This window comes from Cygnus atratus, chromosome 3 (assembly GCF_013377495.2).
Source record: "Cygnus atratus isolate AKBS03 ecotype Queensland, Australia chromosome 3, CAtr_DNAZoo_HiC_assembly, whole genome shotgun sequence".
Lineage (NCBI taxonomy): Eukaryota > Metazoa > Chordata > Aves > Anseriformes > Anatidae > Cygnus > Cygnus atratus.
The window spans coordinates 101634485-101653362 of NC_066364.1; the positions used below are offsets into that span (position 1 = coordinate 101634485).

Sequence of the window (18878 nt, forward strand, 5' to 3'; positions counted from 1 at the left end):
GCTACCGTATTTTGCTAACTGTTGGGAGAGTTTCCGGGGATAGTTTTGCTTTAGTTCTATTTCGGTGACTCAAGGATGCTCCCAAGACCAAATGTTCCCTACAGTTGTACACACTAAGCTCCCTCTCTAACCATTGGTACAGACTGCATTTGAAGTGTTGATAACATTGAATGAGTCCTTGTACGTTAAATTGTCAACATCTTTATCTCTGCTCTACACAGACAGCATTTTCCATGGAAATGAAGAAACTTTCTACTGTAGGTCTCAGACCAGCTTGGACAGGTGTCCGGTGGACTTCAGCTACTTGAATGGTAATGGACCCAATGGGAGCGTATGCAGTGCACACAGCATGAACTCCCTCAATCGCTCACAGAACTTCATCCAGGCGTCCCCAATGTCCTCAAATCTGAGCATCCCTGGAAGTGACATCATGAGAGCAGACTACATCCCCAGCCACAGACATAGTGCAATCATAGTGCCATCCTACCGGCCAACTCCGGATTATGAAACCGTCATGAGGCAAATGAAGAGGGGGGTAATCCAGATGGATAGCCAAAGTCAGTCTTTGAGAAATCTCAACATTGGAAACACACATGCTTATAACCAGCCAGAAGACCTAGTTTACAGTCAGCCTGAGATTCGAGAGAGGCATCCTTACACAGTTACTTACGGGCCCCAGGGTGGAGGCTATAACAAGCCTGTTGCGCCGTCTGACCAAATGACCCCTAATAATGCTGTGCAAAATAAGACAGCAGCCAGTGCCATATCACACACAGTCAGCACGCCAGAACTGGCTAACATGCAGCTACAGAGCAACCAGAATTACAACACTGCTCATATGTTAAAGAACTATCTCTTCAGGCCCCCGCCTCCGTACCCACGCCCACGTCCCGCCACTAGTACACCTGACCTGGCAAGCCACCGGCACAAGTATGTCAGCGGGAGCAGTCCTGACCTGGTCACACGCAAAGTCCAGCTCTCAGTGAAGACGTTCCAAGAGGACAGCTCGCCGGTTGTCCGGCAGTCACTGCAGGAGGTCAGCGAGCCCCTCATGGCAGTGAAACATCATGCAGCTGTGAACAAGCGCCATAGCTTGGAGGTCATCAGCAATATGGTACGTGGTATAGAAGCCATGGCACTAAAAACTTTAAACGCCCCTCTGCCACGCAGGAACACTTTGCGGGAGCAGGTGCAGCCAGAAGAGTCGGTTCAGATGGGGCACGAAGTTCAGCAGGTTCCTCATTACCATCACAAAAAGACATTCTCTGATGCCACGATGCTGATACATAGCAGCGAAAGCGAAGAGGAAGAAGAAACCACAGAGTCTGTGTCACAGATAACAGCCCTCCATGAGAACATGGAGTACAGTGCTCAGCTGCAAGCTGCCTTGGCTAGAATACCAAACAAACCTCCTCCAGAATACCCTGGGCCTCGTAAAAGTGTCAGCAATGGAGCCCTGAGGCAGGACCATGTTAGCATTTCTGTGGCCGTAGCCAGGGCCAAGGCCATGAGGCCGGGGCCTTCCAAGGCCATTAGTGTATCTCGGACTGATCAAGTGGCAATAAATGGGTCTTCGCTCGGGCCCTCTATCTCAGAGCCTGACCTCACAAGTGTGAAGGAGAGGGTCAAGAAAGAACCTGTCAAAGAAAGGCCTGTGTCTGAAATGTTTTCTATTGAGGACAGCATTATAGAGAGAGAAATCATGATGAGGGTAAGTGCCTTCCTTTGTTGCTAGGGCTTCTTGAAAACCGGTAATCATACAGGGCTGCTTACATCCAAAAAAGCTGTTGGAGCGGTAAACTATGGGGACCACGTAGCTGGTTAACTATGGGGACCTGGTAAACTATGTAAACTATATGCTGGCCACAAGGGGTGGCAGGGCAATGAGGAGGTGTTCAAGTATGAAAAATAGAGTCCTTTTGAACAGGCAATGAATTTAGAATAAAAAGTGTGTATATAAAGGTTTAAGTGCCACTGCATGCAATGGGAGAAAAGAGGGGTGCTTAAATTTCAATGACTTTGTAGACTTGATGTTAGGTTCTGAGAAGTCCAGTTGCAGTCACAGAAAGCAAAGTGATTCAATCTTTCAGAAATGGGGCCATAAACAATTCCCAAAACAAATTAATGAAGCATCCAAGTGGAGCAGGAAAGAGTTTAGAATATGCTAGATTAGTAACTAGTTAGATTTACATACTACTACTGTATATTCAAAGAAATTTTCTAAATTTATGTATAATGCTTCTTACTCATTAGTGATTCTTACATTGATGTAATGGTTAGGAGTTAAACTTGGGCCACTACATTGTATCATGCAAACTGAGTTTACTTCATACAGAGTCTTAAACTTCAAAAATAAAACAGATACCTGAATATAAAACATAACATTTCATGAATGAATACTGCTGACATTGGTGTAACAAGTGTATATAGGCTCTTTTGTCCTTCTGGGGATATAAAACATATTGAGAAGCAGGAACGCAGTGATATTTGGATACAAATGAAGGTGAGAAGAGAGCTTAGAGGTGTTGTTTGAGTGCTCCTTTGAATAATCGTGCTGATCAGCCTTTGGTCAAGAGGTATTTTTGTTGATTTCATATTTGAAGTAAATGGGTGGTCTTAGCATTAAGCTTTTAAGGTGGTTTCAGCCCAGTTCGGGTGTCTAAAGGCATGCAAACCTTCCCTTCTTCTAGGAATTAGGTATTACATTAATACTGGTTTGAAGACCTTAATCTTTTAAACACAGGCTTTTTTATCTTAGCTTGTAAATATTAATAAAAAATCCCCAAATAAAGGAAAAAATACTCGCGTTTTCCTCCTTCCTGGTAGTCTAGTAAGAAAAGAAAGCAGCGTTTTGGTATTTTGTTTTGCCTTTTTGTTTTATTTAGTGCTCTGGAGGAAACCAGTGGTGGTGAAGTCATGCCATTTACATATGTCTGAGGGTATTCAGGTTCAGCAGTGTGTTTCCACGCTAAACTTGGCCCATGTGGTGACCACAGCTTTCGTATGCATGCTGAGAACCCGGCTTCCTTGTGCTCATGTCTCCGTCCAAGTCTGACAGGAAGAACTGTTAAGGAAATGCAGTAAAATGTTCCTGCTTGGACTCTTTCAGGAGGTTGTCTGTCTTCTTTCTCAATGTTTCAGCTCCCAGTGGCATAAGGAGGGCAGCAGGATGAGTTTAAAATTCATACTCAGGTTCTCCATGCGGCGGCATAATATGGTGCATGAATATGTTAAACAATATCCCTCACTGTCTGCTGCTGCATTGTTTCAAGGATTTGTGAGCTCAGTTTTTAGTGCAAAATATATCACGGGTGCTATTTGAATCGCCATAATAACTGAGTGCATCAGAAGGCTTCTCATTTTAAGTATTAACATCACAGAAGAGAAGAAACTATCCTGTGTTTTTCTGTTTGTTGTAATAGATTGAAATTATTGCTTTTTAAAAGATGCCCCAGGTATCTTGGCTACAGCAGAGCTACTTTAACGTAACAGGGTGATGCGTTTCGTGTCCTACATTCAGAATAATGTTTGCAGAAAAATGCTCAAGATTGTGTTTGTATGTCTTTTGATGGCATGTAAACTGTATTATATGCTGGGATTGCTTCTTTGAAATTAAAATTCTCTGCTCATGTAGGAGCAGGCCTTTGAGGAATAACAGGAAGAATAGAGGTTGTATTTGAATTTACGATGCTAATGGTGATCATCTGCATTCCTTGGCCAGAGAGTTGCAGATTTTGGAGATTAAAAAAACATTCCAGCATTTTACTGGCATTATAAATAATCACACAGAGATGAAAACGTGCCTTTTCTTGCCAAAAGAATCTAGAAAAGCAGAAGATGGCAGGCCTGGAGGCCCAGAAGAGGCCCTTGATGTTGGCAGCACTGAACGGACTCTCAGTTGCTAGGGTTCCAGTGCCGGAGGATAGCCAGGATGAAGCATCCAAGATGCCAATGGATGAGAGGGTAAGATGGAGGCTCATGAAATGTTGTTTGTTCCCTTTTTTCCCAGCAGCACAAAGTTTCTAAAAATATTAAAATTTGATTTAAAATTTGAAACAGTTTCTCATAACTGTTTTCAGAGCAGTTAATGTCAAAGGTCTGCAGTTACCACTGGTGCATCTCCAGATGCTAGGTGTTAAATATCTTCAGTGCTTACTGAAGTTGGTGGAAGTTGTTGAGGCTGTTTACCATTTCACATGACCAATCAACGTCATATAAAATCAAGTTGTAAATCTAATCTTTTGCACATTTTTTACTTGATCAAGGAGTCTTTTTATCGTCCTTGCAATCTCCGTGCTCTGATACAACTAACAAGTTCAGTTAATATCTCTAACTGGATTTAAAAAAAATCTTCTGTCTCCTAATGTTTGCACATGCGGGTGTGTTCATGTAAATGGAATTTTGGAAATTAAAAACGGTTGCTGCTGTTAGGATTTGAGAGACATTTGCTAAGAATATTTCTTTCTGTCTTTTTGAGGAGAATTTTGCAGCCTTATCTTGTTGCCTGGCATGCAGATGACAGAACTTAACCTCAGTTTGCATGTATGCAGGATTTTGTTCAACCACAGAAACTGCATACATGCAAGTTATGCAGTATTTTGAAAATGTGGATTGCATCATGCTTTTCAGTGTGATCTACTTCATAAAAAGAAATCTGCAATATTCTTACAAATATCTATTGTGGAGAGATAGCATACAAATTCATACTGAATAGTATTGTATTTAGCATGTTTTTCCTTTTTATGGTACTGGCCTTAAAAATATGGAGGTGCAATAAAAAAAAAAGTAAAATTTACTTGTGGTTTTATTTGGTAGAAATAGAGAAAGTCATGTTTCCTCAGATAAATGTGACTGAAAAAAGAAAAGTGAGAGAATACTATGTTTTGTATTCTTTAAAGAGATTCAGAGATCTGATGAACAGGTCTAGTAGTACATCTTATTCTTGGAAGAGTTAATTGATTGATGTTACTTTCTGTTAAATCAAAGTGCAAGAACCTGAAGAGGAAGCTGGAAGAGGGAATGGTGTTTACAGAATATGAGCAGATTCCAAAGAAGAAGGCAGATGGAATCTTCACCACTGCTGCCTTGCCTGAAAACACAGAGCGCAACCGCATCAGGGAGGTCGTTCCTTATGAGGAGAACCGAGTAGAGCTGGTGCCGACCAAAGAAAATAACACAGGCTACATCAATGCTTCACACATAAAGGTAAAAAAGCTTTCTTGGGCTTTGTATTGCAAATGAAGGTATGTTGGAACTTTGTTTCTCGATGTACAGCAGCATTTTCCATAGTTCTGGAACTTAAAAATGTAACTTGGTCAAAACAGGGTGCGTCATTGTACCTTCATGTCAACACAGGCATCTGTAAAGTCCCATATCAATTAACATGCATGAGTTGATTAATTTGCTAGAGACTTGGAATTCATTTTAGAGAGGCATCTTTATGTTCATCTCTGCCAACTTGGGGAATGTCTCTGTTGGCTAATGTAGAAAGAGATGCTGCATTTCTTAACACTCATGAAAATGAGTTAGATCTTCCCCACTACCTGCAATGTAATATAGTTGTCAGGAATGTGTACTTCAAAGAAAAAGCAGTGAAGTACAGAGCAAGGAGATGTTACTGTCAGAGGGGAGTACATTCAGAGTTTCCAGAAGTGGAAGCTTTCAAGAGAGAAACAGCTGCAGGCAAACTTTGTGTATTCAGTCTGTACATGTTCTGACCGATTGGTCCCAATAACCTTGCAGGCCACAGCAGCCCCTTTCTTTCCTAGACAGAAAGATCCCTGCAACGGACAAGTATGGCCCAGAAGTAATACTGTACCAGCTTTGAGTGAAATATTTTTTCTGTTTACTAGCATATAGGTTATGATTTTTTAAAAATCAGGGATGTAGTTTCATATGCATAGCTCCATGTCCAAAGAAAACATATGCAGTTATGAGTAATCCATATTCACATAGATATTGCAATTGTATAGATCAGTAATTGATTTCTGCCTCTTTCATTGTGAGTTGATTTTTATATATTTATATATATGCGTGTGTGTATATACACACACACACATATATATATATATATGTTTGCAGTGATAAAGAGAGCACTTCATTAATGAACTTCCCTGTATTTCTGCTAGGGTACTGCATTAGATTTCTATGTTTCAAAGTAAGATGTTGTCAAGATACTTCAGATTTCTTCCTGTTAATTCAATGTGGAAATAATTTAAGCCATGATATGACTTACTTATGAACATAACCAGTTTTAAGTGAACTGTCCTGCAGTGGCTGCAGACGCTTGGTTTTTCTTTACAAATAGTTATTGGAAGCGTAAAATTTCTTGCTGTTTTTTGCTCTGTCCTGAGAGAACTAACAACACTCGTCTCCCTCAGATGACGGATTCTCTTGTTATCAGGGAGGGCTGTCTGCTTTATTTCCTTGTCAAAATCCAAATTATAAAGAAATAACTCAAAAATAATAAATAAAACATCCTGTTAAATTGATATTTTACTGGAGTAAAAGCCCTTTAAAAGTTTAAAGAGAATTGCTGGCCTCTTTGCTTGTGATTTACAGTGCTAAATTGTGTTGATTCAAAACAATTTCTGAACCAGGATCCTGGCTGGCTATCACTTCTCTGCCATAGCCTGGGAGGTAGCAGATACTGCGTTTTTGCATAATCAGGCATTGCTGTGATGATGGATTTCTGAGCCCAAAATGTTTCTCATACTTTGTGGGAGGACAAAAAAAGAGATTGCTAACATAAATTATGCCCACAAGCCAGTACTAGCCAGAAAAAGAATTTTCCCTGGCCAGTTCTGAGTGTGCATTTCACCTTGTGTGTCAGTGTTGGACACGCACTCAGTTCACATTCACAGAGCACCCAGGAACACGCACAAATATTTTAGCACATGACAGCGGTCCTTGCCAGCATTTTTCTCTTGCACTCCAAGTGGCGCTTACTGAAGCCAAGCAGATGTTCTTTTGCTTAGAAGGTGAAATTGCATCTGCGAAATTTACCTCGGTGTCACAGTGTGTGTGTGTTTGCAGCCCAATATTCAATTTTTAATATCCTGCAGTCAGGGCATTAGAATGCAGTAAACATTCCAGGCATCGCATTCCCTCCAGACTATTTATGGGCCTTTCATTTCGTGTGCCAGGAGGCTGGATATTTGGACCAGAAGTCAGGAGACAAAGAAAACTCCTATATCATCCTGATAAGATCCATGCCTGGAAGATTCCAGCTCCCACCGCTCAGTCTGCGAGCCCTACAGTTCTTCAGTGTTTATCTGCTTATTTACCATTGACCTTTGCTGTTAAGACACCGAGATCATTGCCTACACCAAAGATGCCAATCATAATTAAATTTTTGGATTAAGCAAAAAGTTCTTAAGACTCTTTCATCATATTGTTTGGGTCAGGCCAGTACTAACTGAAAGGCCTCAGTAATTTCTATACCAATGCTCATGACTGTGGACCAATATGCAAGTGCAAGAGCAGAGCAAGATGCAGATTAGTGCTGTGCTGCCTGTGTTTCCATATAGTACAAGAACGTGAGGGATTTGCCTGCATTGGCCTTGCAGCTTTTAACTGTCAGTCACAAAGGAGACTGATGCATAGTATGAAATAAGAAAATGAGCTAGGTATACAGGATTGAAAACTGTTTCCAGTGCAGTGAGAAATTTGTTACCATACAAACACCATGTTAGCTATAGGTATAAAAACCCAAGCAATTCAGCTTCATGAACAGCTGTTTGAATAATAAATTTGATTGCATTTCTGAAAATGTATTCAAAGACCTGTACCTCAAATGTACTATATGCTTAAACCTGTCAGAGTTATTGATTTCTCCTTGTAGCATTGTCCGCCAGCACCTTGATATTTATGGACGTGTCAGCACTTCAGTTGTAAATCTCTTTCTCTGGGATTTATAACTCTGTTGTGAGAAGTGGCTCTGGGCTAACATGTAGAATTAGAAGGTCTTAGTCTGCGAAAGAAAAATGTTTAAACTTTTTCAAAATAATTAGTTCAGCTGTCTGGTTTTTGTCTGTTTCGTTATTTTTTTTTTCTCACTGTTAAGAACATTTTTAAATGAGATCTCGTAGCTCTAAGAGTGGTTTGGCTCTTTTGACTTAAAACTTTGCTTAAAAAAAAAAGTTGTATGAACTTTACCTGATGTATAGCAAATAATCAGTGATAATATTTTTTTACACACAAAAGTGATTTCTGTGCTTTAAAAATGATTTAATTAGTCATGTAGAAAAATAATGATATAGGATGTGGTTGCTAATTCAGTTACATATTGTGAAACAGACTTACATGACTCCAGCTTTAGATAATTTCAAATCTCACATGGCATTTGAAACCCATTTAATGTGCTGGATTTACTATATAAGTAGATGGCAGATTCTAAACTGAAAACCCAAGATGAGCGAGGAATAGAAACTTGAAACGGTGCCTGTCTTGATCTAATCACTAGCTGGGCCTGTCTGTCTTTTGTGTTACGTACAGTGTGTGGGCATAACTGCATCAATTTTGGACTTTGGCCACATCTTCAGTAGTGATCGGTGCAGTAAGAGTCTATTAAAGAAAATATTTTTTCCCTGACTGGAAAACTGTTGAGAGAGGCCCTAAATAGTTGGAGGCCTTTAGTTTTCCTAGCGCAAAATGTCATTTGCATTCAGGCTTTCTACACTACTAAGAGTTAATTTGCAGCAATGCAATGCCTTTAAATGCATATAGACGCTTCCTCTGGTGCTCAGTTCTTTTTTTGTCATGGGTTTGTCATAAAGCCCAGGGCAGTCAGTCAGCTGCTTATTTGTACTTAAGCCATCTCAGAAACAAGGCCTGAATATTTTTTTTTTTTCATCTATATGATCCAGATGCAATGGCAAGAAAAATGAGTGACATTTTGCTCAAAGCTTTGTTTATGGGCGTCAAGAAAGGACTTGGAAACACCAAAGATTGTGTTTTGTCAGATTTGCTGTTGCCAACAGGATGGTTCATGTTCACAATTTTAAACAACAGTGTAAGAACAAAGTAGTAAAGGTTTCATTGTGGTCACTTTTGTTTAAAGGGCAGTTCTGGCACAAACACTGCTGAGAACTTGGGCACTGACTATATTTTATTTATTTTTTTCTTACTCCCAGGTTACTGTAGGTGGAGAAGAGTGGCACTACATTGCTACCCAAGGACCTCTGCCACACACGTGCCATGACTTCTGGCAGATGGTGTGGGAACAGGGGGTGAATGTTATAGCCATGGTCACAGCTGAAGAGGTATGTAAAATCACGGAGCACAGTTCGTTCTGATGTGAGTGAGTCTCCTGTTATCATCACTTCCCACTCCAGTAACCTGTTTTTCTGTCAACAGCCCTTTTTCCTCTCATTCTCTTTGATGAGCATATGCCCGTACTGCTATAATGCTATATTTTGTAACTCTCTAATATTCAGTTTGGCAAGTACTGAAGTGAAGCAACCAGAACACCCCCTTCCCCCTGCTTCACTCCGCTTTGGCCAAACAAAACAAAGATGTTTCCATTGGAATGTGAGAGTGCTGAACTGCTCCTGGTTAAAATGACACAGACTTCCACCCTGTCCAAGGCCGGTTCTGCATACCGTTGCTCTTATCAGCTGAAAAGAGACTAGAAGCTGCTGTTTCCGTAGAAGCGTCCGTGTAAAAAATAAATAAAATCTTTTTATCCTTATGCCAAGCAAAACAGCTATTTCTGTTGTAATCCAAGAACTATGTGCTTGGATTTCTTTATGTTATAAAATCTGACACACGTTGCTAACTAACTCTGCATTCAGCTGTATGCCTGGTTGCTTTTAACAAGCACAGGGGAGTCCCATACTACATCAAGTCCCTGTCCAGTTCCCAGGGCTGATGAACAGCAGATACTTTCAGAATTTACTGTAGGGAATCTCTTTCAAGTGAAAGGAAAGACATGCCCAGGAGGAGAATATTTCCTGGGATGCTCTAGGCAGTAGCTGGCTTTTGCCCTGAGACAAGAGTTTGTTCTTCACACGTTTCTAATATATCTGCTCTACCTATGTAAACATTTTCTAAGTGTGAAAACTGGGAATAAGAAATATTATGTTACTGAGAATTTTAACAGATACTTTCTTTACTTCATGGGATGCTCCTTGCTCTTCCAGTAGTTTGAAATGTGAAAACTTGTCCTATAGGAAGAGTTTTATGCTCTCTATTTGTAGAGAATTATAACTGCAGCAGCTAACTACTACTTTTCTTTCTTTTATTTCTGTGTGGTAAAGGAGGGAGGAAGAAGTAAGAGTCATCGTTATTGGCCTAAACTGGGCTCTAAGCACAGCTCAGCCACTTACGGGAAGTTCAAGGTGACAACTAAGTTCCGCACAGACTCCGGCTGCTACGCGACCACTGGTCTGAAGGTCAAGCATCTTCTCTCTGGGCAGGAGAGGACAGTGTGGCATTTGCAGTATACTGACTGGCCAGACCATGGTTGTCCAGAAGAAGTCCAAGGGTTTTTATGTAAGAATTCTTTAACTTGCATGATAAAAGACATCAAACAAAAGGTTGCTCACACTGGATTCAGCTCACTGCACCTAGTTAGAGCAGAGACTGATAGCAAATATTTATTGCTTTGGCAAACAGAAGCCTTAACTAGGTCAGATGTTACTGTGATTTGGAGAAAGAAGTAGGATGCAAGAGGTAGGAGCTGAGGTGGTTGAGGATCTTGGTCCTGAAAGATGTGACATAACAGGAGGAAAAATCAGAGTCAGCAACAGTGTTGTTTTGATCCTGTTAATAGCAGGAATTGCTGTAAGTAATGTCTGGAATCATCTGTTTAGGAGACCTGGAGATTTGCAGAGGTGAAAATGGTATTTAATTTTTAAAAGGTGCAGTTTAATTTAAAGGAGCAGACTCTCAAGTAGTAATTGACAACCAACTGGTACTTGCTGGATTCAGGACTGTTCAGTACACCCTGGCCAAAAAAATTAGTATGTTGTAAAAAATGTAAATTCTTGCCATTTTGACAAAGAATGACTTTTCCTTTTTTTTTCCCCCCAATTTTTACATTTAGACATATAGATGTTTGCAACTTTGTGTTTTACCTTGCAGCTTACTTGGAGGAGATACAGTCAGTGCGTCGCCATACCAACAGCGTGCTGGACAGCAGCAACAACTGCAACCCTCCCATCGTGGTTCACTGCAGCGCGGGGGTAGGAAGGACCGGCGTGGTTATCCTAACAGAACTGATGATTGGGTGCTTGGAGCACAATGAAGTAAGCAAGCTTCTTTTTCTCAGTGCAAACCCTGAGCTCATTCCTTGACTGACTAGCTACCTTTCTGAGGTTAAAATTAAAAAGCATTGAAATGCTTCGTTTCTAGTACTTTTGTGAAACAAGGGCCTTAACATAACAGGCAGAGATTTACCATTACAGAAAGTACTTCTTCTGGTTTGCTGTTGGGTTGATGTTACGCATTTTTGTTGATATTATTTTAATAGATTAAAAATCAAGGCTTTTTTATGTCTTTTAAGAGTTTAGTCTAATTTGTACCTGATTTTAATTAACAGTCTAGATACAGACAGTATGCTCACAAGAAGAATCTGACAGAGTTTAAAGTACAATGTCAGCTTCCATCCTCTTCTAACTAATGCTTCCTGCTGTATAAACTCACTCTTCAGACTCCTTCCTTTCTCTTGTATTGTCTCTAATCTCATGTGGAACAAAACTTGGCGGTGCCTTAAGAAAAAGGTGTATGTGTTGGGAATAGATCTTTAAGAGTAGCAGCTGATATAAAACTAGTAATGTAGTCTGAGGCAACGTTAAGAATGAGAGCACTGGGAGAGTAACCATGTGTAGGTGCTTGCTTTTCAACTGTGTCTTTTGTCATTGGAGACCTGTCCAGGAAAAACATTACATCTTGAATAACAACATGCCACACAGTTACAACATACGGAAAACAGCTATTGAAACGGGGGATTTCTATTGCCAGAGGAACTGCTCAGAGACCAAAACCAAAGAATAGAGCTAAGAATACAGCAGGAGTGACGCACTGACACTTATCTGCCCTTCCCAATAATCATCCAGTAGATGAGCTGCTTGTAGACTGTATGTGCAGGCCCAAAATGCTCACCGACCTTCTGTGTTACCATGCAGTTATAGATTGGAGCCTTCCTGTGCAAGGTGCCATGTGATGTGATCCTGGCTCGTTCCAAAATCAAATCCTAAAGGAGACAAGTTGGTACTTAATTGCTTTTTTTTTTTTTTAAGTTGCACTTTCCTGTTCACTATTTTTAAAAAAGTGATGCAAGAAGTTGCCTTGTTCTTCTCTGCTCTCTGTCACCCTCCAGCAGCTCGCAGTTCTTGTAGTTAGAAGATCACCTAGAGATCATGGGCTCATTTCAGCCACAACGAACCTCCTGCAACTTCAGTTGGGCTTCTGTAGTAGCTGGCCTCTAGATCTATGTCACAATCCCCACTGTTTTGTGGGGAAAGGGGCAAGAAGGAACTGGCCTGGACAGAAAGAACCCACACGTCTGTGCTTTGGGAGCTCTGCAGCCTTCTTATGTCAGCAGCTGTTTAATAACTGCTCCTGTGTGAGGCAGTGGTTCTGAGTGTTCAAGACCACTTGACTTACTTCCGTAGGCACTGGGGTCTGGAACTGACTTCTTCTGTTGTGCACACAGCAGCAATGAAACCTCTGCACCCCAGAGGAAATCTGGATGGTTGTGAGAGCCAGACCTGAACTGTCTGTGAACAAGTTTAGCTGGGTCAGCTTTACGGTAACCTCTGAATGCTAATGGTGTGCCAGGAACACGTGCTAAACAGTTGTGCAACACGTTTCGGCCACCTGAGTTTGTCTGCGGTTTACAGAAGTCACCTCTTCGGCCAAGAGTAGCCAAATAGCAAGTGAAGATAAAGGAGGTACCTCGACTTCTGAGCATGGGGTTGAGCCTTGATGTTCAGAAGAATTTCCATCAACTTCAGTAGGAGCTGATGGTGGTGCTCAATAATAAGGGATTTCTCTGATGTCTCTTAATTAAAGCATTCTTTTGTCTTGATTAATGGTGGAGATCATCAGTAATTTTAAAGACAATTTGCCTTAAGGGCTTTGTTGCTCTAGATCATACTAAGTTAATATTTTTGGTTTGTTAAAACCTAATTAAAAAAAAGAGTAATAATCTTATTTCATTATTAGTTGAGCAGTGTGTTTTCAGCTTGTGACAGATACTGCATTCTGGACAGAGGCTTCCTTCTCACGAAGCATTTTTACTGGTTTATTTTGAAGTAGATTTGATTATTTTTTTCTGAAATCAAGTGGCTTATTACTTTAAAAGCTTTAGTCTTATGAATTGGTTGATTTCTTCAGAAGCGTCCCAATAAGGAGACATATTAATGTTAACTTTTTAGTGGAGGAGGAAAAAGGAGAAGGAGGTTGAAAATCCCTGTACAGCCAATCTTGGAAAGTGTACAGCAATACTCAAACACAATCTCTTGATTTCTGAGTGTTCAGGTTTAGTTGAAAAGCTGTTTTTGATCAACTGCTGTACAACTTCAGTCACTGTAACTTGTGGGCACTTGCTGTTCGAGTCTGAAGCTGTGTATCTCATTGCAGGGATAGATTTTCAGTAGCTTGCCATATGATAAGAAATACAGTAAGTCACATCATTACATCCTTACTTCTCTAGTCACATAGAAGGAAGCAATTGAGCTTGTTGTGCTCTGCTGACTTCTAGTTCAGACTTGGCACTGGGACGTGAACTCATGATCACACTTTCAAGTGCATCTTCATAGGAGAGATTTTTAGTTTGGGAATCAGAAATTAACGTTTCTGTTCTTTTTGCAAATGCCACCTTAGCAAAGCATTACCTGTCTTTTGTTGACACGTGTTTTGGTGAAGGTGAATTTAAAGGTTCTACTTGCCTGAAATAAAATGGTAAGGTGAATACAAATAGTGAGGTCAAATAGACAGGACGGGCTTTTCTTTAATTTCTGAGAGTAAAGGAAGCCTCATCGGTTACAAGGAGGCGCATGGAGTCACTGATCACGGTGCGCTACAGGCCAAGTAAAAATCAGCAAACTGTCAAACACCGAACCACTGAGATGGTGATGTGGTTGTGCAGGTCGAAGCTGGTCTGTGTCTTTGTTGTAGTTACTCAGATGAGATTGAGTTCTGCATGACTTTGCTCAGCAAGGACCGAATGGCTTTCGTAAGCTTCTGATTCTACAGGGAGGCTCTCTCTAAGTTTGTAAGTGAAAAGAGCTTATGCTTGCCTTTGTACCTGCTGAAAATAATATGACATTACTCATCCCAGCTTACAAATCTTTATGCTTGTTGACTCTCTAGAGCTGTTCTTCTGTAACATTGTTTGGGGATGTGGCAGAATATTTAACCTCGCTTTCAGAAAGTGACGGCGTATGAGTTAGGGCTTGTTTACAAAGAATGGAGATTCTGAGCTTTATACAAGTGGACAGAAATGGATATGCAGCGTGATTTTTATTTTAAACTTTCCAGAAAATTTCTACTGTGCGTGCAAGCAGAGTCTGTGCTCAGTTTCACCTCCAGTGGCTAGCAGAAATATTGATTTGTTTCTCTGTCCTTTTGCCCAGGCATTGTACTTGAAACACTTTTCATTGCAGCCAGAATTTGCTTGCCAAGCTCCTTTGTGTGTGTCTGGAATGGCAAGCTGGCATTGCAAAGAGCACGTTGTGTAGCCTGATAGAGTAACTATTCCTCAGTTTGTGTCTTGTAGCGCTTAAGGACTTCCTTCAACAGGAGCGTGTATCCCAGTGCTTGCATTTAGTGCTGCAATAGAAAACAGAAAATCCCCCATCTTGGGTCATGCTGCATACACGTTCTTTGAATTTGAGCCTGGTAGGCTGAGCTTCATGGCTCGGTGACTTCGGAATAGCTCCTGGTGTACCTGTTATAACAGCTGAGACACGGTAACATCACAGTGCTTTTGCTCCCTAAATGCTGGAGATAGGATGGTAATACCTCATGAGTTTTCCAGCAAATTCTAACACTTTGCCTCACAAGGCTCTCTGTTTCACACAGCCCATTCATTTTTTCATTCAGACCATCACAAGATGCACGTGCACCCGTGTGCTAGTTAGGATTAGAGGTGCACTTTCACAGTGGGTCTTCCAGTCTGTCCCCACTTACTGTGCTTTAGTTCCTGCTGCAGAGCATTTTAAGGGCACGAATGAATTTCTTTGGGATGAAACTAAGCAGGAAGATGCCCTTTTGGAAGGCACCTGATGTGTCCCAGCTCCTCATGGCCATTCAGTACATGGCAACAAATACTAGCCTGAAGTCTGCCAAATCAGCATTGTGGATGCAGGGTCCTCAGGGCCAACTCTTCCACTTTCTGGATGCACGTCTTCCAGAGCCTTGTGCTCTAGCACAGGCTTGGCTGGGGGAGGTCAGGTGTTGGGGCTTCTGGATCTTCTGGTGACAGTCCTTAGTGGAAGGATCAGTTGTTCGCCTGCGCTTTAATTTTGTCTGAGGAACCTTTTGTTCTTAAGATCCTAATGCCTGATTGCCATTTGAAAAATCTCTCAGATCCTCCCTCTGTGAATGAGTCTGACCAGGGATCAGAGCCATATGCACTGAGTGATGGAGCCTGAACTTAACTGTATAATCTTAGCTATTCAATTTTTGCCTTAGACCTTCCTGAAATATCTAGCCTTTAGCCCGAGATAATACAATGAGATAATACAATATACTGGGTTTATTCTATTTAGTTGAAAACAGGCATATGGAACCAGAAACTTGCAAAGAGAAGAAACCCTTTATTATGAGACCCCACCTGTAGTTCTGCATTCAGTGCTGGGGCCCCCAGCACAAGCAGGACATGAAAGTATCAGAACGAGTCCAGAGGAGGGCCATGAGGCTGATCAAGGGGCTGGAGCACATCTGGTACGAAGACAGGCTGAGGGAGTTGGGGCTGTTCAGCCTGGAGAAGAGAAGGCTCCAGGGAGACCTTACAGCGGCCTTCCAGTACCTAAAGGGGGCTACAGGAAAGCTGGGGAGGGACTCTTTGTCAGGGAGTGTAGTCATAGGACAAGGGGCTTTAAACTAAAAGATTTAGATAAGATAATAAGGAAGAAGCTCTTCAGTATGAGGGCAGGGAGGCACTGGCACAGGTTGCCTGGAGAAGCTGTGGATGCCCCATCCCTGGAGGTGTTCAAGGCCAGGCTTTGGGCAGCCTGATCTGGTGGGAGGTGTCCCTGCCCATGGCAGGGATTTGGAACTGGATGGGCTTTAAGGTCCCTTCCACCCAAACCATTCTGTGATTCTATGTTCAAAAGTTGGTGGGAGGAAAAAAAAAAAAAAAAAAAGCAATATTTCACTACAGTTGGTTAAAATTCATTACATTTCATAACTGAGTTCCTGTGTCACATAACTGAACTTTGAGGCAATGATTGTTTGACCTGATACACCTACATCCTTATGCCTTTTCTCCTTTACTTTACAGAAAGTGGACGTCCCTGTGATGCTGAGACACCTGCGGGAGCAGAGAATGTTTATGATCCAGACCATAGCCCAGTACAAATTTGTCTATCAAGTGCTCATCCAGTTCCTGCAAAACTCCAGACTTATTTAATCTCTTAAAACATCCCAGGCCCATCTTTGTGGATCTGACTGAACCATACCTATGAACAAGGGGAACTGCCTTGACAACACTGTGTGCATATATTGCACTTTTTAAAGTTGTCTTGAAAGTAAGGAATGTATGTTCTTTACTATAGTGTCCCATGGATTATTTTATAGAAGATATAATTTATTTTTCTTAGAATAATTTGTGAATTACTTTAATAACTTGTAAAACTTATAGTGAGCTTTGAATTGAACTATATTTGACATGACTGGTCTGCATTGTAACATGTCCATAGGGAAAGCAATCCTTCATAAAGCTAAAATGCTGGCTTTAATTTTACTACATAGTTTCTGAAATGAACAGTTATTTGGCAGTGGGCTTTTTCTCACATAAGAACATTCTGACCCAGATAAGTGGCTAATCATAGATTTAAAAAAAAAAAAAAAAAAAAAAAAAAACAGAAGAAGAAAAAATAATTGCTAGATGTCAGCTACAGTTCTGTATGAGTGGAAGCTGAGAACGCACAGTCCTGGGACAGGGAGACCTGAGCATACGCAGCAGGGCACATTATAGAGGGCTCAAACACAGGCCGTTGTGAGGGCAGAGAGTTTGGGTGTTAAACTGTTCAAATTCCATGAGAATTAAGTTTTTAGGTTAGTCCTTGAAAAAAGCAATATTGGATCTTTTAAACAAAGCCTTTGCTATTATCTGCAGTCCTTGGAGGGATTCGTAAGAGCTGAAGCAGTGTTAGAAAACTGACCCAGAGCACTGTGAGGTCAGTGAATGAGTCTTTCCTGTGGGTTGAACAGCAGAGCAATTTCAACTAAATGCAGCTTAAAAAAAATAATTTAAAAAAAAAAAAGCATCTCCTCATGAACTGCACAGGAAGTTTTATTGCCTAGAGGCTCACCTTGAGTAGTGTGGAAAAGGAACCCCATACAAGTTGGACATCTCCTGTCACCTGTCTTAGTTTCCTGTGTCTTCATTGCTGTAGTTGTTTTGTTTTCTAGTTCTTTGAACTTAGCCAAAATGATCAGTGTGGTCTTTACTCTGTAGCTGAGTTCCCTGAATAGTGATCCGTGAGGGCTTTAGCTTACAGCCTTTCTTGATTCTTCCCCCATCACTGTCTTGTGGTTTATGAACATACCAAGCAGTCTTCCGTTTGCTATTGGCAGCCCTCGCTTTGTTAGGGTGTTCTCTGTATTAAATTGCACATACCAGCTCTCTTAGACTGCTGTTTCCATGCCTGGTCATTTTGGGTTCTCCCTCCTATTTATTATAACTATTTTATTCTGGCAGTTTTCAGGGATTCCAGTTAGGACTAGAAATCTGCTCTGCCAGATGCTGTATAAATACATAATGGAGAAGCAGTCCTTGCCTGATGTTTACAATCGGAACAGAAAAGGGAAACAAACCTCCTCCACTTCATAACTGGATTCTTAAGTGGTTTGCCGGAGTCCAAAAATGAAATCTGTGGCAGAGCTAAGAACAAACCCATGTGTCCTGCAAGTATTTCAGCAATTGGACCTGTCCTCTGCTCTCTCATTTTCTGTCCCTCAGCATTGACCAGAGGTTTTTGCACAACTTTGTGCACATCCCTTTCTGCACACTGTTTATTTCATTGGAGCAAATCACACTATGAACTACCTTGCAGCGGATGCATGGTAGCATTCACTTACAGTTATTTAGAAGTGATAGAAACTGTATTTAAAGGGCTTTTTTGTTTTTGGAAAAAGCTTTACCAAGTTGTGCTGGGGTTCCCACACTATTACTTCTGGCGTAGGAGATGGAAAGTTCCTGTGCTGGGGTTGCTCCCCTCCTGATGCTGGCTCCTCATTCTCTTTGCGCTGCCCCCTCCTGCCAGCAGTGCTGCTCCCAGCTGGCTGCTTTGACCCGGCGCTCTGGGTGGGTCAGGCTGCAAAGGAGCCCTGGCACTCTCAGCTCCTAGCCCTGAGCCCCACAGGGCTAACCTCGGTGCTGGATCAGCTTGCCACGTCCAGGCAAATTTCAAAAATATCCAAGGGTGGAGATTCTGCAGCCTCTCTGGGCCCCAGTCACAGTGTAGTTACTCTGTCATGGTGAAATTATTTTTCTACATATCCCTTCCCAGGTAAATTTCATCTTTTAGTCCCTCGCTGCTTTTCCTTTGTACCCCTACCTCTGAACCCCTGGCCTCCCATCCTTATCTGTTGACTCTTCCCTGGAGTCAACATTTCAACCCCTTGCACCCAAGATCACTCTTCTCCTTTTCCAGAATCCCCACTTCTTCCGTGCATGCTTTGTCCTCTTCTGCCAGGGGTTT

The 18878-nt window shown here is 41.5% G+C and overlaps 1 protein-coding gene across 8 annotated transcripts in view; it reads left to right on the forward strand.

Annotated features, from left to right (window-relative positions):
• PTPN14 (protein tyrosine phosphatase non-receptor type 14) overlaps positions 1-17423 on the forward strand; it is a 109604-nt gene extending 92181 nt beyond the window's left edge. For all 8 annotated transcript variants that reach the window (XM_035564885.2, XM_050709381.1, XM_035564880.2 and 5 more), the window contains 7 exons: positions 222-1711; positions 3820-3963; positions 4987-5205; positions 9135-9263; positions 10260-10494; positions 11086-11249; positions 16454-17423. In XM_035564885.2, coding sequence (XP_035420778.1) covers positions 222-1711; positions 3820-3963; positions 4987-5205; positions 9135-9263; positions 10260-10494; positions 11086-11249; positions 16454-16582 — 2510 coding nt within the window. In that variant the 3' untranslated portion in view covers positions 16583-17423. The remainder of the gene's footprint in view (positions 1-221; positions 1712-3819; positions 3964-4986; positions 5206-9134; positions 9264-10259; positions 10495-11085; positions 11250-16453) is intronic.
• Positions 17424-18878: the final 1455 nt, after the last annotated feature.